Source organism: Castor canadensis, chromosome 6 (assembly GCF_047511655.1).
Source record: "Castor canadensis chromosome 6, mCasCan1.hap1v2, whole genome shotgun sequence".
In the NCBI taxonomy this organism is placed as follows: Eukaryota; Metazoa; Chordata; class Mammalia; order Rodentia; family Castoridae; genus Castor; species Castor canadensis.
Genome location: NC_133391.1, coordinates 129689488 through 129713548, shown reverse-complemented (window position 1 = coordinate 129713548; position 24061 = coordinate 129689488). Strand labels below are relative to the sequence as shown.

The following is a 24061-nucleotide window of genomic DNA, read 5'->3' as shown; positions in this document are numbered from 1 at the left end:
AAAGGTAGAAGAAAGAGACAAGAAAGATACAGGCTTGGTGATGAGGAGTGTTATTGTTGCCATACTAACTCTTACAAAGTAATATTTTTTTAATCTACTCAGCTATACTGGTATCAAATTAATCAATAGATACAAATAAAGTGTGTATCACCAATTATACTTTTTCAACTCTTTAGTTCATGGATAGTAGGTAGCAAGATGGCAGCATTTGCTCAAATGATACTTCTTGCCCACCTGTCATCCCTTCCCCAAATCAAACCCATCACCCACTGCTGCCCCAACCATTACCTCACCCATTCAAAACTATTACCAAATCTCATGTAATTTCAGAAGTGGCAAATGACCTAGCTGTGTTTCTGTGTGTTTCTTCCAGGGTTTGAGTTTTTTGAAACAAGTGCCAAGGATAACATTAATGTCAAGCAAACATTTGAGCGCCTTGTGGATATCATCTGTGACAAAATGTCAGAGAGCTTGGAGACCGACCCAGCCATCACTGCCGCTAAGCAGAGTACAAGACTCAAGGAAACCCCTCCTCCACAACAGCCCAACTGTGGCTGTTAATGGCACCCCATCCACAGAGGCAACACCTGGGGGCTCTAGTTGCCAAGAAACAGCATTTATAAATGGTCTATTATCCTTTACTTATACTGCCTGATAATTATTTGAAGGAAGTCTTTGATGTCTATGGCCCATACATGCATTCAAATCTTGGGAGATTTCCTGTGTTACTATGTGGCACATATGTGATCTTATATTTGTAAGGACTACCCATCTATAAACATCTGGTACTTGCATGTGACTTGTTATTTGTGTTTGAGGCTCTTTATTTTTTCTTTCAAATTTCTTTCAATTAAGCTACTGCTGGAACCTCAGACTATTATATAATTCACTACAACTAACCATTTTACAACGGATTCAAATTATGCTATTCACTCATATAGATGATGACCAAGGAATTGACTGTATAAGTGTGTGAGCAAGGGAAAGATGTCAGGAGACTTAATTTGGTTTACTTAACTGTAAAACAAATGAAAATTTGCTCTTGATTAGGGACACTGTCACAGGCCTAGGAAATTTACTATTAAGGAATGTATCTACTTTTCAGTCATTAATAATTGAGAAAAGGATTCACGATGAAGAAGTTGAAATACTGTTTTTGAAGTCCTTCCAACTTTCCTAAATCATTAACATTAACTTGACTGGGACTAAATTTAAATGATAATCTTGATTTACATATTTAAATAAGCAAATACCCCACCCCAGGACTGGTCTTTTCATTGATTCTACCCAACTCTGTGAATATTTGAGAGCACTGAACACACAAGGAGAGATATCTACTAATTGCAAATTATGCAACAAGAATTTTAACTAAGGATATGAGTAGCTATAGAATTCCAAGGCTTGTGATCCCCTATTTCCTTAATGACTTGCCCCTTGTAACACATACCACCACCACCACCATCACACCTTTGCTCTCTGGAACCACCGTCAACTCTTGGAATAGAGGTTAAGTTGAAAATGATTAGGGTTCCTATTCCTATACAAGGTAGATTTGTTCCCCCAACCTTTGCCTTCTGTTCAAACCTCAGCAACTTCTTCTACCAATTTAGGAAGCTGTTTGAATACTTCAGTGGGTCCCAAGCTAAGAAAATGACTATTTTCATCTTTAATGTTACTCAACCAAGATATTTATAATTCTCAAGCAAATTCCCCTATGTAAATCTCTAAACATGTTCAAGTTACACAGAGAAGACTCCTCACACCTAAGAGTTACTGAAACCCTTAGAATCCAGAATACTTTGAGAAAGAGAGGAAACCATTTGAATATCCAGATTTTTACCCCAGATTTCCAGAAAACCACATATAAATAATAAGAAAACAATAAATCCCACCAGGTCTGCTGAGCCCTGGTGGGAAATTTGGATCTTTATCACTGGTCAGCAGTATATTTGCAGCAAGAATTTTAGGAAGGTATCAGGCAATTCTTGGCACATTTGAAAGGATGGTTTCCATTAAGTGGGCTTTCTCTTTTTTTGGAGGTTCTGTTACATATTTTCCCCTCTTTTTAAAAATAGAGAAACTTCTCATGCAAGTATTGGGTACAGGTTTATTGAACGTGAGTATTGATTGGAAAATATGTGTATATATGTAGGTATCTCTGGAGAACAAATGCCTGTAAGTCGGGGAATAAGACAGGTACATTAATGATGAAAATTGTAGGAGAGCACTTGGGATGTTTAAGTACATCCATGTTACTTCTTAACTTCTTAGTTTCAGAACCAATAATTGATAGCAAATTTCCACTTTGGCACCCTGCAAGACAAGCCTTAGCTTACTGAAGACAAGAAAGCATTAATGTTTTATTAAAGCTTAATGAGGCAACCAGATTCAAAATCACAGAAATTGAAATGAAGGAAAAGAGAGAAATGGGGCATAAGAACAAATTTGTTTATGATAGTAGCCTGTTTACATGACACTGTCATATTTCCATAACCTGGGCCAGGATGTGATCTTATTAAATGATACAGCTGTATAACTCAATTTCACAATCTAATATGAAATAGTAAAGCCAGGAAACCCTTCCCACCCTCCATCATAGCCCCATCCACACATCCATATGATAGATGTAAAAGGCTTAAATAGGATATTTTAGATGGCTTCTTTAGAGGTTATTTACATATGTATTGTCATAAAGTTGAAAGCAAAATAAAAGAGGGTCAAAGATGGAAAGAGCCAAGTTTTGCTCATTTGAAAATTTCTCTGAAGAGCAGATTGCTCTTGCAATTAATTGTCCCTTGACAGGAAGATCTAAGCCAACTATCCACTTACACACAGTATCAGGCCTTGCAATGTTAGACCATTGTGTGCCACTAAAGGGAGAATGATGCAACAGTAGCCACACTGTCTTTGCCAAGAAACATTAATATTTTCTATTTTCCATACCCCACTGGAAGCACAACTATCCTCATTGACTCTCAGTTCTGAAACTCCTACCCTGCTGTGAATTTCATTCCATATAATTCAAAGAAAATTTCCCACTGAGGGTTGTCGTGAAGCTCAAGGGAAAGTACACTATGGCATGGCATTCTCTGTACCTGATCTCATCAAGATATCCTGGTTTCAATTTTGGCTAATAAAGGAACAAGCCCAGGTTAACGCAGAGAGATTCCATTGACATCAAGCTGCATTACTTGCAAATTCTGACATCACAATCCCAAGGTTTTTAAGCCTTTGGCCGCTATACACGTATTCACATGTACACACTATTCTTCCTTCTGCAAGAGTCTAAATATCTAAAAGTCATTTTTAGCAATGCCCTAACCAAATTTGTATTTGAAAGAGCAAGACACCTTTCAAAGCATACACTTGTGTTAGTTTCTAAATCTTAGACATCATCTCTTGTGGTCTTCGATGCAATGAAATTAGTATCTCATGTACTAATTTGAGGACCTCCCACTCCTCAAAATACATTTAGGAATAAGCCTTTACTGCTTCTAGCAGATGCTTCCAAGAGCTGTGGTGTTGGTTCATCTCTTTCCTTTCCTAATGCAATTAAGAAATTGGACTGGAAATTATTTAACCTGAATAGTCATCCTTGAGGTGAATCAGCATTTCAGCCTTTTGGAATGTGAGTGGGTGTGGAAGGTTCATGAGGTGTGTCCTAAGATAGTAGTTTAACCATTAGCATCACTGCTATGAGCTTGCAGGAAGAATTACTTCAGGGCAATGAATCGGTTTGTTGTGTCACCCCCTCTGAATAGCCTTTGCTGTGAAGAACCTCTAATGACTATAAGAAGCAAGTAATTCATTTATTCAAAGTTCATTATCCCTTCACTGCTGGATGCGTAAGTGCTGAAATTTGTATTTGAAAATGCAGCTGTGATGATGCCTTTCAGTTGTAGCAGAAAGTGGAAGCATTGTGGTGATAAATGTGAATATTCAGTTCTACAAAATAAACAACTTGAATTATGCAAGACATCAATATGCTCCATTAAAAATATGTATTTCTCCTACTTCACTCTTTCCCAAATTAACTATAGGCCTTTTGTTTCTACAGCACATGTGTCATTTTTCAGGAGCCAACTTAAACTTCTAATTTTAACGGCATCTATGCTAACAGTAAACCTTCAGGTGTACTATGTTATTTTTTTAAAGTGAGATGCATTCCACTACTAACTGAACTTCCATGAAGCGACATTAATTTTGGAGTGTTGTGGTTCATTATCAGTGGTTCATTGTAATGTGTTTTATCCAACATGAATCTTAGTGCATGGCTGAGGTTGTCTTACAATCTTTTAGTTACCTGTGTGGCATTTGTAGGACTGTATTAAAAATGTATCCAAACTCTACCAAGCTATACCAAGCACAGGTAGCAGTTGCATGTGAAGAACTGTGACATAAATCTCACTTTAAATTCATGACTGAAACTGTTCTAGACCAAAAAGTTAGTCTGTTGATAACCTTTATAGTACTGTTGGAATGCTGTGCCATACTGTTGGAATGGTAAAGCATATTTGGGAGCTGGCCTGTCTGTCTGATTAACCTTTTCTGTCTAAATTACCATCTGCACAGCAGGTCCCTGGAACCCTGTTTCTCTGTGTGCATACTCAGTGTGCTATGTCAGGGTGGCACATGAGCAACATAGACCCATGTGACCTTTCTACTCACTTCCTGGGAAATGCAGGCTCTACAGTTCTGCTCAGCTCAACCGTTTGTCAATGCTACCTGTGCTTGAATATAGCTTGCCAGTAAAATGGGGAAGTCTTGCTGATGTACTAAATCTTTTAGTGTTAGGGTCAGCTTTTTAAAGATCTTTAAATTTTAGGTGAATTTTTGAACAGTCAGTTACAGACATAAATCTGTTTTATTCCCTGGAATTAATTGGGACAGATTGGGTACAAGATAAAGTTAATGACCAGGTTAAAGAAAGAAGCCTTTACCCGGACACTGCACCTAAAGGGCTCTAGATTCTAGAAAGACAGTGTCTTCTAATGGAGAAAATAAGTTGGGGAATTTATCTAAAATGTACCTACCTATATTGGTATTTCATAAAGAAATGTATTTTCGAAACCTTTCTAGAAATGTTTGACACTCCAGTCAAATAATATTTCCCTTTAGTAGATTGAAATATTTACTCTTGGGCCCCCCGCAGAGGGCTGCCTCTCCCAACACACATTTACTCAGAAACACTGACACCTTTTTTAGTGAAGGGAAAATTCCATCTATGGTGCTTTCTCAGTGCTAGGGAAAAGGGAGCGTTTGCTATGTGCCAACTGTAACTCACATCTTATTTTAAAAGTGTCCATGAAACAGATTCTTCACACTGATTTGATTAGTCTGTGTTGAGCATGTAATGAATTCCCAGGCAGAGTGGAGAGAAAATGCATTTTGCAAACATTCTAGATAACAGATGAACTATTTCAAAACCATACATAAAGCCTGAGTATTAAGATCAGATCATCTAGCCAGTGGACAAATTAAACTCTCTTTGTATTTTTCTTTTCTGTTTTCTTAATTTTTTATCATTTCAGTTTTCTTAAGCACAGAATGACAGGATCAGGAATGGAAAATGAGACTCAAGTTTCACCATTATTATTGGTGGAGTTTCAACCAATCATTACTTGCTAAGATGAGACTAGGGGTTACCTGTGTATTTCATTCACCTTGTTCATACATTCCTTCACTGTGGACAACTGAGAGTTTCTGTGACTTCATTGCTTAATGGAAATATCACCGTGTACATGTGGTTTGGCACTAAGGATTGCTTAGGCGTGTGAATGCTGGTCTTAGATGTGCAGATGGTACACGAGCCACACAGACACCTGGCCTTTCAGGGACTTGAGCATGGCCTACAGCTGACTAGTGGTTCTATACTCCTCATCAAAGTGAAGTCTGGGTATTGTTTGCTGTGTCAATATGATGATTTTCCATGCATTGTCTCATCATCCCTAGGAAGTGTGCTGAATGAAAATTGTCCTGTTAATTCCTGTTACTGTATTGTTAATGTCAGATGTGATGTGATACAGTTGGGCTGTCAAAATGTACAACTATTTAATGGTGTTCGTAGAACTGAAATGTCTTAAATGTTGCATGAAATATGTTCTAAAAATAGATTTGTTTTCTATTTTTCAACACCTCAGAATTGAGGGTTCATGGGCCAATAAGTGCAATATTTAATGACTTACTCAGTGTATATAAACTAGTGTGAAAGAGTGAATTATATTGAATGTGTGAGCTGCTTTGATGGCCGTGTGCTTATTCAAATAATTTCTTGTAGCAGTCTTTGTCTAGTGGTGCAATTTATACAGTAAATATCTTATCAGTGTCATGTGAAACTCCTCTGTGCCTAATTCAAAGTACTTTTTTCCCAATAAGACCGAATGTGTTAGTATCTGCAAATACATGTCAATTTTACCTTTCAGATTTGTGAATTTTATTTTCAAGATAGAATGACTGTGAGTTTATTTTATAAAAGCATTCCCTTCTGTAATTGACAATTCTCCCTAAGTCTCTTCTAACAGTGTATTAAGCAACTAACTTAGATACCTAAGAAAAATATGTGCATACAGAAGTTACTTTTTTTTCTTCTCAGGCTGTTCTCGTGTTCTGTCTACTAAGAATTTCTACTCTTGTATTTGTATGTACACTTTGTTGTTACATAACCTTGTACTTTGTAAACTTAACACTGTCAATCCTGGGAACTCTAACATATAGATGTCTGTTTAGATGGTAATAATATTATATTCATTTCAATTCTCAATTGTCCACACTGGTGATATAGGAGAAACAAAATCGCTTTAGAATGTCATCATAAACTCACATATTTGTCCTAGAACCCCCTTCATTAATTCCATAATTGATGGTCTGGAACTTCACAGATGTGAAAAACAAGAAATTAAACCTAGTTGTTGGACTACAATAAGTTATAGATATTTATGTATACGAAGGTTAAGTTTGATCAGTCACTCTAAACTCCTATTTGCCATTTTAATTTTAAGGTAAATCCTCATTTTAATATTATATTCTGGTTTTTCTTTTTCATTTAGTTGGCAAGGTAAGGAATGATTCCTTTAAGAAAAAAACAAGTATTACTTAGTCACGATGAAGTGCAGTTGGCTCTAGTTGGCCATGGCTGTCTGAACATGACAAAGCCTCCAGTTCTGTCTATAGCACTTGACCAGAAACTGACATGTGAGGTTGTGCCAATCATAGTAAATGGCTTCAGGCTATGTGAACAATATGTGTAATAGACTGAAAGTGGTACTCACAAGTGAAGCTGGATAAAACAGGTATATTGTTGAAGACATTGTGCCAAATTTTAAAACGAAAGAAAACCGGAAGCCGATACCCAGCTTTAGAATTATAATCTCAGGGTATGATTAACTGTTTCATTTATTGTGACATAGTTATTGAATGCCTGTGCTCTACTGTGAGGCTCAAACATGGAAGAAATATGGCTTCTGTCCCTAATGAGAATGAGGAAAAAGTATAAGCTATTATCTAAGTGCTGGGTTATGTTGGCGCAGAGGAGCACAGAGAATGGGGACCTGTAAGAACAGGAAGAGTCAAGGGCAGCTCCACTGGAGAGATCACACATCACAGATATGATCCCAGAAAGAATTAGCCAGTGAGGCAATCGTGCCAGGCAAATAAGTGGAAAAGAACACAGTATTACCCCGTGAATAGAAAAGTGAAGGGGCTAGCAGCTGTAAGAGCACTGTTTTTCTCAAAACAGCCAAAGCCCTCACATGCACACACACACACACAAATGAAAAAAAAAAAAAAAACCTTAAATTTCCGCAGCTTAGCTCCCTGTGTTTTGGTCTCCATGAGGAAAACAAGTTGTTGTATCGTCGTATTTCCCTGTGCTGTGCAGCCTTGGGCTCAGCCACAAAACACAAATTGCTTTAAAGCCACATTAAAGCAGTTTATTTAGACATTTTCCAGTGCACCAAACCATGAGACATTCTCTAATCTAATGTCACCCAGGCAAATGTATACCCAAAGATCTCTCTGGGGCTCCATGTTTCCCATAATGGACATAAGGAAATGCAAAGATAAAGACCCTCCTTTGTAACTGAGCACTTTTGGCTTCTTCTCAGTGAGTGCACTATGGAACTCCTCTTGAGAAAATACTGACAATAGCTTAATGCTTTCATATCATGATCCTGATGTTTAGTTGAGAACCACAGCTGCAAAGCAAATATTGTGACTCTTCGTGTGTCCACGGCAGCTCTTGTCTGGGTTTAAAGCTACAAAGCATATTCACATTGTGAAGTTTTAATTATCTTTATTGAAATTAATTGTGCAAAAATGGTATGTGCTCTATTAGGTATTCAGTTTGTATGTGAATTCTGTATGGAAAGTGGTTTTTGTTCTTTATCTTCTTTTATTTTTAAAGATTACAATAAATATCTAAGAGACTATATTCCTGAATTTCTCAGTTTTAGACTAATGATTTTTTTTTATCTTCTTGTAATCTTCCTCCTTAACAACCACAAGCAGAACACTGAACTTGAACTCTGCTCCCTGAGGACCAGGCATGCCTATATTTGAAGCCTAAGGCCTGATGGTCATTTTATTTTGCTTTTTTTGTTTGTTTTATTTCATTTATTTAGCAAGATTTTTTTGGAGACAGAGTCTCACTATGTATCCCAGGCTAGCCTCAAACTCTCAATCCTCCTGCCTCTACCTCCTAAGTGCTGGAATTTCAGATATGAACCACTAGGCCCAGCCCACTGATCATTTTAACAATGCATTGCCATGGTCTAGGAAAGGGCCAGTCAGCAGGGACAACACATGGATGGGATTCATGAGTGGCATGGACATCATTTAGTGCCTGCTACTTGATGTGGCAACAATTGCGATGCTTTTTCAGACTCCCCTTGACCATGATCTGTAGGGCATGGAAAAATACCCAGCTACCAATCTAGTGGACAGCTCTAATTCTAATATGCCTTTCAGGACCATGTCCAGGATTCAGCACTGAAAACAAACCAAGTGAGTTGTTCAGAAAGATCCACATGGGTCACAGCATCACTCAATGAACTCAGTGATAGAAGCATCACCCCCTAGGTAGACAAAGCAGGTAGTATCCAAGGCATCAGAATTAAAGACAAATAATAATAAATTAAGGGACTTACAGTTATTTTGCCAACAAATTTTTATAGGATGCCTTCTACATACTAATTTATTATACATGAAAACATGCAGCTGAGTCCTGGCCCTCAATAAACTCATGCAATTGTGAAGAAGAATAATACAAGTTAATAAATCACCAGCTTTTAAATTTATTCTGTAATAACTATGTGTAACAAATAATCAGAATGAATACTGGAAATTTGTTTCATTTCAATTAAACTCACAAAATTCTTCTTTGAAATATTACATATATACATATATAATGTAGACCTATAAATAAATATTATATATAATATATATAGACAGAGAGAGAGAGAGACTCCAGTCCCCTTCATCCAGATGAACTGATAAAAATCTTAGCAGTGGTTAGAGCACAGGAGACCTACATATGTTTCCTATTCATTCTGAAGTTCCTATTGCTCAACCAGACCCCACTGGTTTTAGCAAGAATAAACCTTTATCCTCATATCTCAATAACATCACCTGACTTTGAATTAATTTTTTTAAAATGAAGTTATAACCTAGGTATTTCTTTCTCAATAACACTGAGACAGTAGACCTGAAGCAGAATATTTCTATCACCTTCAGAAGATGTTCACTCATACTCTCCTTGGCTTCCTATTGAAAAAGACTTTTTATAATGAAAGCCACCATCAGGATCCTGTCTTTGAACACTTTTCAGGAACACTTTACCTCTTGGTTCTCTTATTTCTCCTTTAACTTCTCATCTCCTTATTCACTCATCCAGTTCAAAGAATCTTTAGTCTGGGGGAGATTGGCTCCTCATCTTTTCTTTTTCATATATTATTAATCCCTCCTTTAGGGTTAGATTTTATTGTTGTATATTAGTTCTAAGTCAGGGCAATTTCAGCAAAAAGTCCTATTCTCCATTTTAATGTATTACTTCAGTCTTAAAGCAAGGCAATGGGTACAGAAAATATGTGGAAGAAAATCTGTATCAATATTTAAAACCAATATCCTACCAAGGAGACAATTACAATATAATTTGATTGGTGCCAATGTTGAAGTTAAACAGAACTTTTGTGTTTATGATAATAACCAAAATTCTGAGAGCAGAGCATGACATGCAAGAGAGTTTTTCATAGAAGAGCTAAATGAGAACACACATACACAACATTTATAGGTAGCAAAGGAAGGAGAGCTCATGAAGACTTAAAAAAAGGAATACAGCTATGGTTTGAATATGGTTTGTCCCCTCCAAAACTCACGTTGGAGTTGAATCCTCATTGTGAGGTATTAAGAGTGTGGAAACTTAATTTGGCTATGGTGTTTAGAAGTGGTACCTTTGGGAAGTGATTAGAATTAAATAAGTCATCAAGGTGGAGACCCGATGATTGAATAATAGTCACTTAATAGAAAGAGAGACTAGAGATCTCAGCATGTGCTCTGCCTTTTGCCATGTGAGGCTCTATGTCATCTTGGGGCTCTGCCAACAAGAAGGGACATGTTGTGGTCCCTCAACACTGAACCAAAATAAACCTCTTTTCTTTGTAATTTATTCAGTCTGGGATATTGTGCTATTAGCACTAGAAAAAGAACTGGCACAAATGGCCAAAGAGATGGACAGAGAATCAAGTGAGAGTGGTCTACATTTTCAAATGATATAAAATTAAACAAAAATTGCCAATCAACTTGACAGGAGCAGTTTTAGAATGGATGGAGGAGAAAGAAAGATTACATTAGGCAAAGAAGTAATTGGTCATGGTGGAAGCAAGATACTATTTGTTATGGTGTGAATCTTAAATGTCCCCAAGGTGCTTATGTATTGAAGGCTTGGTCCCCAGCTGATGGCACTACTGGAAAGAAGTGGAAACTTTAGGAGGTGGGGCCTAGTGGATAGAAGTTAAGTTATTGGGGCTGGCCTTGAAGAGGATCCTGGGACCCTGACCACTTTCTCTCCTCTCTCTCTCTCTCTTTACTTCTTGGCTCTATGCTGTTATAAGCCCAAAGCAACAGGACCAAGCAACCATGGACTGAAACCTCTAAAACCTTAAGCCCAAATAAATCTTTCTCTGTTTAAATTGACTCATCTCCAGAATTATGTCACAGAGAGAAGGAAAGGTGATTAACATGCCGTTCTATCGGGTGGGTTGGAAGAAAAGCAAAAGATAAGTGAACGAGACTAAGTCTAGAGATGATTTTACTTTCAAATGAGAAACCTATACATCATTATGTGTTCCAGAAAAAGCCATTGGTTGGATATTGTGAATAGTGCTGCTATAATAAAAATTCAATTAAGAAGAAAAAGCCAGTAAAGGTAGAATTTAAATATTCAAGCCAAAGTTAACATCCTCTCCATTTAATCCTATTCTCCAATTTCTACTCCATTTCCTCTCTTCCCTACTCCTCCCTATGTACTTCATCAAGAATTTCAATGCAGCTCACTCAAGAGGATTGGGTTTTTTTTCCTCTCCTGTTGTTTTTACTGATCTGCTGGGGTACAGAGCCTCCAACAACTGCTTATGGTGAAATCAACAAAACTATCTTTTGAAAGAGTATATTACAATAGATATTTGAAATTATCTATTTTTTATTCTAATTTACAAACTAACCGAGAAAAGAATTACCTTATCTCCACAGTGATGAAAATATATAGCTAATGTAATAGAAACAAGGAAGTGGTTAGCAAGTCCAACAAAGCTGAGATTATAAATTGCTCACCAGCCACAAATCTGCTTGTAGGAAGGTGTTACCATGTTTAGAAAAGTTGGCAGCTACTCCTTTAACTTCTTTGTCTCATTGGGATGCACAGGTGCAATGCATTCCCTGTGGCCAGCATCATGTTAGAGCAAGTATAAATTAGCACACCTCTCAGCATCTTTTCATCCTTGCCTCTATGTATAGAACAGAAAAATCAAGAGATACAGGTAAACTAATGGACAAGGAACCAAAATTAAAAGGACTTTTAAAGTAGAACTTTGGAGGGGAAGTGGTGTTGATTATGGAAATTATGGAAGCTGACATAACAATGGCATTCATAAAAGACCTTTGGTTTTCTTGACCTAAAAGGGAAGTCAGGATTTGCAATGAGAGGTAGGAGGAAAGGGAGAGAGAATTTCGTACTGATAGCAATTTGAGAGTATAAGCAAGAAGTCAAAAGCTGGTTGACAAGGTTGGGAGGCTATCTTGAAATTGCATTAGAGTCTTGGGGATCATGGATTCAAATCTTAGGGCTACAAATAGTTTTGATAAAAATACTCTCAAGACTTTTTTTTATATTATCAAAACCTGACTCCCAGTGTTTCTAAATCTGGAGTGAGGACATACCTGTAGCCCAGGGCCCACTACCTGCATATAAATAAAATTTTATTAAAACACACACAAAAAAAAAACCTGAATGTGACATGACGAAAATACAAGAACATTCTTCTTCTCTTTCTCTAGTTTAAAATACAACTAATTTTAAGGCATACTTACACATTTCCTTCTGACACTTTCATTAGCACTCTTCTAAAATTACTATAATTACTATCATTCTGTAAAAGACTCTTCCAACCAGGCACCAGTAGCTCACACCTGTAATCCTAGCTACTTGAGGAAGGCTGAGATCTGGCAGATTGCAGTTCAAGGCTAGCCGAGGCAAATAGTTCATGAGATCCTATCTTCAAATGGCTCAAGTGCTAGAGTGCCTGCTATGCAAGAGCAAATCCCTAAGTTCAAACCCTAGTCTCACAAAAGAAAGAAAAGGAAGGAAGGAAGGAAGGAAGAGAAAGAAACTCTTTCAAGGGCAGTGTGATATTAAAACTATAATAACTCATTGAGATTTATTCATCATTTCCATTTGCTCTCCAAGCCAATCTCCTGAATAAATCGATTGTATTCTGAAGGAATCTAACTTTGAATTTAAAATATTCAATAATAACATCACACTAAGGTCACTCCATCATCTGACAATTAAAACCAAGTGCAATTTTATGGTATCTACAGTCTTTTCTCCTGGGGAGTCATGTGTAAGAATGACCAAATTTAGACAGTCCTTGGGGAAGATCCCAGAGATTTAGGCTTCTAAACTTGATTCTCTATCTATACCTTGATCAATTTAGAATCTCTAGTGGGGAGACCTGAAAATAAGTGTTGTTTAAAGGCTTATCTAGTATTTATATGGTACAATTTTGTGAAATACTGAAAACAACAACAAAAGGAGAAAGTATAATTTAATACAGCATTCCCAAATATCAAACAAATTAGAGTTTTCTTTGCCATAAAAGATTATTCAGTTCTTATTATTCAGGTCATTATAGTTGCTCTTCCACTTGTTCCCTTTTCGCTATTCAAACAGTAATTTCAAATCTAAAAGCAGCAGCTGCCTTATTTACATTAGCAGAGACATCTGAGAGTACAGAGTCCCCCCCCACAAACACACACACAGTAGAACTAGTTAAACCATGAACAACAACCCACTGTACAAACCCATAAACTATGAATGGTGAAATAAAACCCCTCAAAGCGGCTTTATTCACTCCTAAAGAATTCTTTCTGTTTACCTCACCCTTTCCTTTTCAGACCATTTCTAATTTCCAGTGGTGGCCTATGGAGGTGAGTGTGCCCATTCCTCTCAATTCTACCATTGGCAGTATTGGCAGAGAGAGAACTCTTTATTCCCAGATAAACCCAAATGCTTACAGAATCTGCTATGTCACCATGAGGAACTCCTTCTTTCTCTGCATAGGCTCAGTGTGGTAGGCAGCCCCTTGACCATCTTCTGATGCAATGGACTGAATGCTTGTGGTCCTCCCACCCAAATTCACATGTTGAAATCTTAACCTCCAATGTGGCAATATTAGGAGGTAGAGTCTCTAAGAGGTGATTAGGTCATGAGACTGGATCTCTAATCTGCTTTCTTTCCTCTGTGTGAAGATACATCTGGCCTCACCAGAATCTGACTATGCCAGCACTCTGTTCTCAGATAATCAACCTTTAGAACTATTAGGACTAAATTTTAGTTCTTTAGAAACCACCCAGTCTGTGACACTTTATTATAGCATCTCAAACTATTCATGCCTGTATTGGCTTTACATTCTTGCCATAATAAATTACAATTTAGCAGCTTAAAAATCATTTATTATCTCACAGTTCTGTAGGTTAGAAATTCTACTTATCTTACTAGACTAAAATCGGTAGGGATTTCTTACTGTAAGCTCTGAGAATAAATGCAATTCCAAACTCTTTTAGGTTGTTAACCAAATGCAGTTTCTTGTGGAATTACAACCAGTGTCCATATTTCCTTGCTGGCTGTCACACAGGGACCAGTCTTTCCTCCTAGAGTTTGCCTGGGAACCTTCTCATGCCTTTGATGAACTCCTAGAGGCTTCTCTCTAGTCATTGCATAGGACTCTGACATCTCAGAGACTGCATATTAAACATCTTACATTCTAGGAATCACTCTGACTTTTCCTTTGACCACATGTCTTCTGCTTTGCTCTTCTGACTTTCTCTTCTGCATTTAGGCATCCACATATCTATATTAGACTCTCCTCAATAATCCGGAATGATCACCATATTTTAATCACATCTGCAATGTTCATTTTGCCATGTAATGTAGCATAGCCCCAGGTTCCAGGGATTACAGAAGAAACCCTTCAGAAGACACTGTTATTATGCATACCACACACCTTTACATGATTGTCTCCCAGTGAGTGTGAACTGGATTTGGCATCAGAATTCAACAGAAGTTATGAGATGTCACTTGCAAGGTTATGTTATAAAAGATTATAGCTTCCATCTTGGGCACTCTCATTCATTCTTGATCATTCATTCTGGGGAAGCCAATTGCCAGGAAAGGAGACAGGAATATAGTGGAGAAATCTGTGAGATTTAGCTTCAGATCTTCTTAGGCCAGGCAACAGCAAAATCAATGAGTTTGGAAGTAGATCTACCCTGAGTTGAATCTTCACTTGAAGGTCCAGCCAATATCTTGGTTATATCCTTGTGGGAAACCCTGAACCTGAGATACCCTGCTAAGCCACTTCTGGATTCCTGATTTACAGAAATTGTGAGAAAGGTTTAATGTTTTAAGCTGCTAAATTCTGGAATAATTCATTATGCAAGAGATTACTAGTACGCCCAGTGAGTGTTTCATTAACCTTTTCAAAAACTAGAAATACTTTATTCATCATTTATACAAAGAATTAAAAGTTCATAAGATCTATTTTTGTGTACAATAGAAAAAGACTTGTTAAACATAAAGAAACTGGGCATACGTTTAGATATAGAACAAGAAGTATTTGTATTTAGATCACCATTGGGCTAGCCCCTGTGGTCTGCTTCAAGTACCATATTTTCAAAATAAAGAGATGAATGTAGAATCCAGTTAGAAGAAATCTACATTAGTATGAACTTTAAGAAACATATACATGTTAGATTCAAGAAAACCAGTATATGTAAATTGGAGGAGAAAAAAAACTGAGGACAAAGTGATTGGGGACAATGAGGAAAAATGTGTCTCCCTTCTTTGTTGGTGGTTCTAGCAGTGCACCTGGAGCAGACTTTCTCAGAGTGAAGCCCACGGACCGTTTATTTCAGAATCACCCATGGTTAGTAATAAGCTTCTCGGGTGATATTTACTCCCATAAAAGTTTGAGAGCCACAGCCACAGTGGTTAGGAAGGTAGCTTTGAACAAACTGTGTCCATGTCTCATTTCTCCCTTGTAACTCTGAACGATTTGGCTTCAAATCTGTCTGCTCTATTTCTGCGGAATCCCTTGCTCCAGAACTAGGACTGGCACTGGTATTCAAAAAAATGTTTGTACAATGAATAAATGACAGGGGAAATTGCTTGAACCTTGTTATGTTTCTTAGCAGGAGAAAATTAAAATGAGTTCAGTATCTCTCATTTATAGGGCTATACTGTAATAGTCAAGTGAGCTAACAAGTGTAGAGCTGACAACGCAATGCCTAAAACCCATGAAAGGGCACAGTCCCATGGCAGAGCCTTGGTATTCATCTTGCTAAGGTTGTCACATACGTGCTTCTCACACAGCAAGTATGGAGAAACTCCTTTGCTCTCAGAGAAATCTGGGAACTAGAAAATGTGCTTTTGAGATGCTTGCGGCGAGAAGTGGCTGGGCAAGCACGGTAGGCTGGGGACATACTTTGAGAAGTTATCAGAAGAACATCCTTCTTTAGAATGTCCAGGTTTTCAAGTGAGACCATGAGAGAGCCAAAAGCCTGACATCAAGAAATACGACTTGCACACACGCTCTTCTTCTTCTACTACACGCATTCTTCACTCTTCCTAAAATAAGGAATTTTGACTCAGGAAAGAAACTTCCAGGTGTTAGCTGGCTTCATGCATAAAAAATGTGCCAACTCCTCTAATAACAATTTTGAAAACACTTTAAAATATTTTTAAAATCATTCAAGCTGAAAAAATAATTCAACTAACCATAATTCAAATGTAAAGGTATTCTATAGATGCAAAGTAGCAGTGATATTTGGGAAAATATGTTGTTCAATTTTATGGTTTTTCCAAAGTTAAAATATTAGAGACAATGACATTTAATTTGGCTTAGAACTTAATCAATATAACCTTTATTTATTATGGTGATCATACTGGTAACCTCAGGGGAGAGGTGGCTCTCTGTTGTTTTGCAGTTTCTGGGGTTTATTTAAGCATAAATAAAATGTGTACGTGCACCATCTATTAGTTTTCTTAGTGGGGCAGCCTGGCATTGGGATTGGTGACTCTGATGACCAGCGAGGCTGCTGTTTCCATGAAGGCTTTGCATTTCTTGAAGGAAATACTGTGAGAGATCCCACACAATAAGACCTATTGCACATCAGGAGCACTTCCAGCTCCTTGACGCTGTGAACTAGGAACTTCCTCAAGCCACTGGGTAGCATGTCCTTTGTTTTCTTGTTGCTCCCATAAACCACTGTTGGCATTAAGATCTAAGCCTTGAATCTTCTCAGCACCCTGTTATCAATACTCCTGGGTTTCCACTAGCTATGCTTAGTTTTGACATACTGGTTTGGTGCCAGGTGAACTTCTTGGTCCTTTCTTTGATTATCTTGGGGTTTATCAGAGGTCTGCGGGCAGCCATGATGCTGAGTAGAAGATGGCAGGCACCTTGGTAGATGGCACCAAAGAAGAAGTGAGGTGTCTTTAAAATATGTGTGATGAGGCTCAAATGATAGACCAAGCACAAGGCCCTGAGTTCAAGCAGTATATATATATATATAACTTTGGGAGGGGGCGGGGGGAGCGGTACTCAGGGCCTCATGTTTGCTAGGCAGGCACTCCACCACTTTGCTTTTGTTTAGTTTTTAGGTAGGGTCTTGAGCTTCTTCCTGAGTCAGCCTGGGACCTCAATCCTATTACCTCAGCCTCCCCAGGAGCTAAGATTACAGGTGTGCTTTACCACACCCAGCCCACCATTCTTTCCTTCAAGAAGCAGAGCTGAATTCTCTTCCCATTCACTGCTGGCTGGACTTACTGACTTGCTTCTAACAAATGGAATGGAGATGGATCAGATGATAGCTTTTGAAGGCTCCATCATAAAAGACACTGCATTTCCTCTTGTTTGTTCTCTCTTGGGTCACTTACTCTGGGGAAAATTAGCTGCGATGTTGTAAGGATGCTTAAGCCCCTAAGACCTCCTGTCAACAGCCATAAGAGTGAGCCATCTAGGAAAGAGATCACCGAGACTAAAAACTGCAGACATCTGCAGCCCCTCTGACATCCTGGCTGGAGCCATATGAGTCTTGAGCCTCAAGCTACTCCCAAATTCCTGATTCACAGAAAATGTGACATAGCAAATGCTGTTGTCTTAAACTACTAAATCCAGGTATCATTTTTCACATGGCAAGAGGTAATTAATACAATAGGGGTATATATGTGTAAAATTTATCAGATTATACACTTTAAAATGTGCATTTTGTCAGATGTAGCTCATAGTTAAAATGCAAAAAAAAAAAAAGTAGAATTAAAATATAGGTTGAGCACCCCTAATCTGAAATGCTCCAACAGCTAAAACATTTTGAGTGCCACAAGTGGAAAATTCCACATTTGACTTCAGTAACTAGGCACAGTTAAAATGCAGACACTGTAGCCATTGTTGGTGTCATGCTGACACAACTATTCTGGACATGAAGCTGTGCTGCTCAGTTGCCCTGAACACATTACATTTTCACTTTAACAATGTGATATCAAAAGAAATAAACACAAAAAAATCCAAAATCTGAAACACTTCTGGTATCAAGCATTTTGGATAAGGGATACTCAATCTGTACCAAGAGTTTTTATTGAAGTCTTATTTGGCTCTTTTTAAGATGACAACGTGCAGGGCTGGAGGTATGGCTCAAGTGGTAAAGAGCCTGCCTTACAAGTGCAAAGCTCCAGCCAGACACTGGTAGCTCACACCTGTAAACCCAGCTACTTAGGAGGCAACAGTCAGGAGGATCTCAGTTCAAGCCAACCTGGGAAAATAGTTCAAGAGAGCCTATCTCAAAAATACCCATCAAAAAACAGGATTGGTGAAGTGGCTCAAGTAGTAGAGCGCCTGCCTAGCAAGCATGAAGCCCTGAGTTCAAATCCTAGTACCACTGAGGACAAAAAAAGGTGCAAACCCCCAAGTTCAAACCCCAGTACCATTAAAAAAAAATCAGATGAAAATGTGTAGATTAAAAAAAAAAACATGTATAGAACTGGATTTTTGGTAAAGCAGACAAAAAATAATTCAGGAAGGAAAGATGGTACTATATTAATATACATTAGAAATACATACCCAACCATAATTGCTGGATTCACACTCCTTTGGATTATTATGATCTTTTCCTCATTCAGCTCAACAGTCTATTGTAAGCTAAAAAGAAAATCACTAGATAACTTATTTCTTATAATACTGATGTTTCTTGCAATAGTAGTGACGTTTAATCCATTCCAGATTATTTTAACTAACAGAAGCAAGAAATAGCTCTGGAATGACACAGAAAGTTCTGTTAGATTTTGAAGGAGAATAGCAGGGATAAGGAAATCCTGTATTTATGAGTGGAGGTATGGCTCAAGTGGTAGAATGCCTGCCTCACAAGCATAAATTCCTGAGTTCAATCCCTAGACCAGAAGAAGAAGAAAGAAGGAGAAGAAGAAGAAAGAAGGAGAAGAAGGAGAAGAAGAAGAAGAAAATCCTGTAAATCCTATGTTTATAATGTAGTGCATATGTATTTAATTTGAAGCAGAGATAAGAAGTACACAAGAGAGAGGGAGAGTGGGTTAGTATATAGCATAGTTTTGTATTTTAGTTTTCTTATTTACCCATCACTTTATTATGAGCATCTTCCCAAGTTATCTCCCACACCAGTGTTTTTTTGTTTGTTTGTTTAGCTGTTGAATTTTGTTGTTGGTGGTGTGTTTTTGTGTTTCTAGTGACTATATAGCAATTCATTTTAATACAGATGCTGTAATTTTTTAAGTAATCCCCTCTTCACATTTGGGTTGTTTCTAAGTTTTTGGTCATCAGTACTGCTGGGATGAACATCTCATAACTTAAGTTTTTCTTGTGTCTCTCTTTCTTTAGAACAGATTTCTAAAAGTAAAAGTTCAACATGTATGAACATTTTTAAATTTTTTATTGCACTTTACTAAATGTCTTTCTCAAAACATCCTGCCAATGCACAGACCCATGGCATTGTATAAAGTCTCCTGTCTCACCATTTTCTTACCAGTACTGTGGAATTTTTTAAATTGTGTCATTTATTTTTCATGAGTTTCTGAAGTATTTTAAAAGAATGTTTGCCATCCCCACAACTACCTCACACCATTTTGTTTCCATCATTAAACATTTTCATGGGATGGGAACTAGTTCTTCAAGCATAGTAGGCAAAACCCTTTAGTCAACAGCTTTAACATTAACTTCATGTGATTTGTCGTCAAATAGAATTCAGGGATCAAATCTCAAATAAAGCATTGAACTAGTAAATTTTCTTATTAAGAGATAAGTGTCAAAAATCACTTTGAATAGAGTAACACACAAGAAATGAAGCTCAAAGGATGACATTTGCGTTCCAATCTAAGCACTTAATGAAATCAAAGGAAACTCTCGTGCTCTAGATGCACTGGGGAAGAAAGTTTCCTGTGCTAGTTTATTGAGATACTAAAAGACTGTAGGTCCTTTCCACTGGGAAAACTGCATTTAAAATTTATAGAAAGGAAGCATGACCAACACTCTTGAGTTTAAAGAACAAACAATAGCTTTCAGTAAATTATACTCATCAGACCAACCATATGTTAGTCACATTGTGCTTTACATGGATTATCTCATTCATTTCTCACCAAACTCCTAGAAGATGGCCATTGCTATCCTCAAAGAGAAGAGAAAATGAAAAAAAAAATGAAGTTTAGGAATGGTAAGTTATTTGCCCAAAATGACAGACACAATAAGTGGCAGTAGCTTTAAACTTAAAGCCAGATCATTCTGAAACAAGCCTGCATTCTTGCCCGAGCATGGTTATCAGAGGCCCAGTGTATAGTTTTCTTAGACCATTTTGCTTGTTGAAGAGATTGGATGTGAGTCAGAGTGCAATAGTTAGAGTGAGTATATGCTTTGGATGTGGATATAATTAGATTTGAATCTTGCCTCTGTAGGCTAGATTCGAAGACCTATGACATTTAATTTCCTGATAATTGCATCCCAAATTGTTGTGATAATTAAATGATACTATGACCAGCACAAGTATTGATATAATGCTCAATATGTTTGAGTATCTATATGTGTATTATTTATAAACAGAGTGGACAAGGCACAAAGGAAACATTTGTACATAGTTGCCACCAGTAGAGGGCAGAGCAAGAATTAGAATGACTTTTTCTGTTAATTTTGATCAGGGAAACTAGAATGCTATGAAAGTGCAGCATTTATATGCCACTTAACTAATCCTTTAATCTTTAGAAGGGCTCAAAGGGACCTGAAATATATATATGAAATAAATAAATGAAAAATAACCTAAGTATTATTACAATCTAAATTCAATTTATGTAACTGATATACTCAATTATATAAATATTATTAAATCAGGAAAGCTTGGCAATGAGGAGAAATATAAATCAATTATGAGTTTTTTTAATTGGAAAATTAATCAGCAGTACCTTATAGTTATTATGAAGTATGATGCAAGGATAAATAGAATGAATGAGGGGCTTGAACACTGGACAATTAATAATAAAGCTCTTTCTGTTAAATAGTGCAAATGACAAAAACGTGTTTTAGAAAAAAGTGTTCAAAACTTAAAAAAATATCACAGAAGTAAGAATATGCAAGGGGATTTAAGGCAGATGGAACTACTTCAGAGTGATACCATTTCTTAAGTACAGGGGTTCCTGAGTTATCAGAGACTGCCTAGGGAATATGCCTGCTAAAAGAAGTAAGAACAGACACCTGACTTCTGGTCAGTTTCACCCAGAGGTGACAACTTGGCAAAAATGGCTTGGAGGGCTGGTGGAATGGCTTAACTGGCAGAGCACCTGCCCAGCAAGAGTGAGGACCTGAGTTCAAACCCCAGTACTGCCCACCCCCACTCCCCCACCCAAAAAAAAGTACTGACAGTAATGGCACATTTCCTCCAGAAAGGCAGAGTGTACTGTGGTTCAGATGTATCAGCAACCACGTTACTGCTCTTAGGACTATCAACTCCATCATTGGTAGAAAGGAACCAGTAGCCAATTGTTAAAGAGACTTGTTTTGCATGTAATTGGTCCTACATAAAATGTGATTTACTCCTTTATTTTTTTCCGCTTTATTTTATTTGTTTATTTATTTATTTTTATTCATATTTGCATACAATGTTTGGGTCATTTCTCCCCCCTTCCGCCACCACCTCCCTTACCTCCCATCCCCTCCCTCTCCCCCCCATCCCCTCACTACCCAGCAGAAACTATTTTGCCCTTATCTCTAATTTTGTTTAAGAGAGAGGATAAGCAATAATAGGAAGGAACAAGGGTTTTTGCTGGTTGAGATAAGGATAGCTATACAGGGAGTTGACTCACATTGATTTCCTGTGCATGTGTGTTACCTACTAGGTTAATTCTTCTTGATCTAACCTTTTCTCTAGTTCCTGGTCCCATTCTCGTATTGGCCTCAGTCGCTTTAAAGTATCTGCTTTAGTTTCTCTGCCTTGAGGGCAACAAATGCTATCTAGTTTTTCAGGTGTCTTACCTATCCTCACCCCTCCCTTGTGTGCTCTCGCTTTATCATGTGATCAAAGTCCAATCCCCTTGTTGTGTTTGCCCTTGATCTAATGTCCACATATGAGGGAGAACATACGATTTTTGGTCTTTTGGGCCAGGCTAACCTCACTCAGAATGATGTTCTCCAATTCCATCCATTTACCAGCAAATGATAAGATTTCATTCTTCTTCATGGCTGCATAAAATTCCATTGTGTATAGATACCACATTTTCTTAATCCATTCATCAGTAGTGGGGCATCTTGGCTGTTTCTACAACTTGGCTATTGTGAATAGTGCTGCAATAAACATGGGTGTGCAGGTGCCTCTGGAGTAACCTGTGTCATAGTCTTTTGGTATATCCCAAGAGTGGTATTGCTGGATCATATGGCAGATCAATGTTTAGCTTTTTTTAAGTAGCCTCCAAATTTTTTTCCGGAGTGGTTATACTAGTTTATATTCCCACCAGCAATGTAAGAGAGTTCCTTTTTCCCCTCATCCTCGCCAATACCTGTTGGTGGTGGTGTTGCTAATGGTGGCTATTCTAACAGGGGTAAGATGGAATCTTAGTGTGGTATTAATTTGCATTCCCTTTATTGCTAGAGATGGTGAGCATTTTTTCATGTATTTTTTGGCCATTTGAATTTCTTCTTTTAAGAAAGTTCTGTTTAGTTCACTTGCCCATTTCTTTATTGGTTCATTAGTTTTGGGAGAATTTAGTTTTTTAAGTTCCCTATATATTCTGGTTATCAGTCCTTTGTCTGATGTGTAGCTGGCAAATATTTTCTCCCACTCTGTAGGTGTTCTGTTCAGTTTAGAGACCATTTCTTTTGATGAACAGAAGCTTTTTAGTTTTATGAAGTCCCATTTATCTATGCTGTCTCTTAGTTGTTGTGCTGCTGGGGTTCCATTGAGAAAGTTCTTATCTATACCTATTAATTCCAGAGTACTTCCTACTCTTTCCTGTACCATCTTTAGAGTTTGGTGTCTGATATTAAGATCCTTGATCCATTTTGAGTTAATCTTGGTATAGGGTGATACACATGGATCTAGTTTCAGTTTTTTGCAGACTATTAACCAGTTTTCCCAGCAGTTTTTGTTGAAGAGGCTGCTATTTCTCCATCATATATTTTTAGCACCTTTGTCAAAGACAAGTTGGTTATAGTTGTGTGGCTTTATATCTGGGTCCTCTATTCTGTTCCACTGTCTTCATTTCTGTTTAAGTGCCAGTACCATGCTGTTTTTATTGTTATTGCTTTGTAATATAGTTTGAAGTTGGGTATCGTGATACCTCCAGCATTGTTCTTTTGACTGAGTATTGCCTTGGCTATTCGTGGCCTCTTGTGTTTCCATATAAATGTAATGGTAGATTTTTCAATCTCTTTAATGAATGTCATTGGAATTTTGATGGGAATTGCATCAAACATGTAGATTACTTTTGGGAGTGTAGACATTTTTACTATGTTGATTCTACCAATCCATGAGCATGGGAGATCTCTCCACTTTCTATAGTATTCCTCAATCTCTTTTTTCAGAAGTTTGTAGTTTTCCTTGTAGAGGCTATTGTAAATGGAATTGTTTTCATATATTCTTTCTCAGTTTGTTCATTATTAGTGTATATAAATGGTAATGATTTTTCTATATTGATTTTATACCCTGCTACCTTGCTATAGTTATTGATGGTGTCTAGGAGCTTTTGAGTAGACTTTTTTGGGTCTTTAAGGTATAGGATCATATCATC

General features: G+C 37.5%; 1 protein-coding gene and 1 pseudogene across 2 annotated transcripts in view; one reads left to right on the top strand and one right to left on the bottom strand.

Moving 5' to 3' along the window:
- Rab3c (RAB3C, member RAS oncogene family) overlaps positions 1–8436 on the top strand; it is a 249968-nt gene extending 241532 nt beyond the window's left edge. For both annotated transcript variants that reach the window (XM_074077466.1, XM_074077465.1), the window contains exon 5: positions 374–8436. In XM_074077466.1, coding sequence (XP_073933567.1) covers positions 374–561 — 188 coding nt within the window. In that variant the 3' untranslated portion in view covers positions 562–8436. The remainder of the gene's footprint in view (positions 1–373) is intronic.
- An 8377-nt stretch (positions 8437–16813) lies between these two features.
- Positions 16814–17204, bottom strand: LOC109695955 (large ribosomal subunit protein eL32-like; annotated as a pseudogene).
- Positions 17205–24061: the final 6857 nt, after the last annotated feature.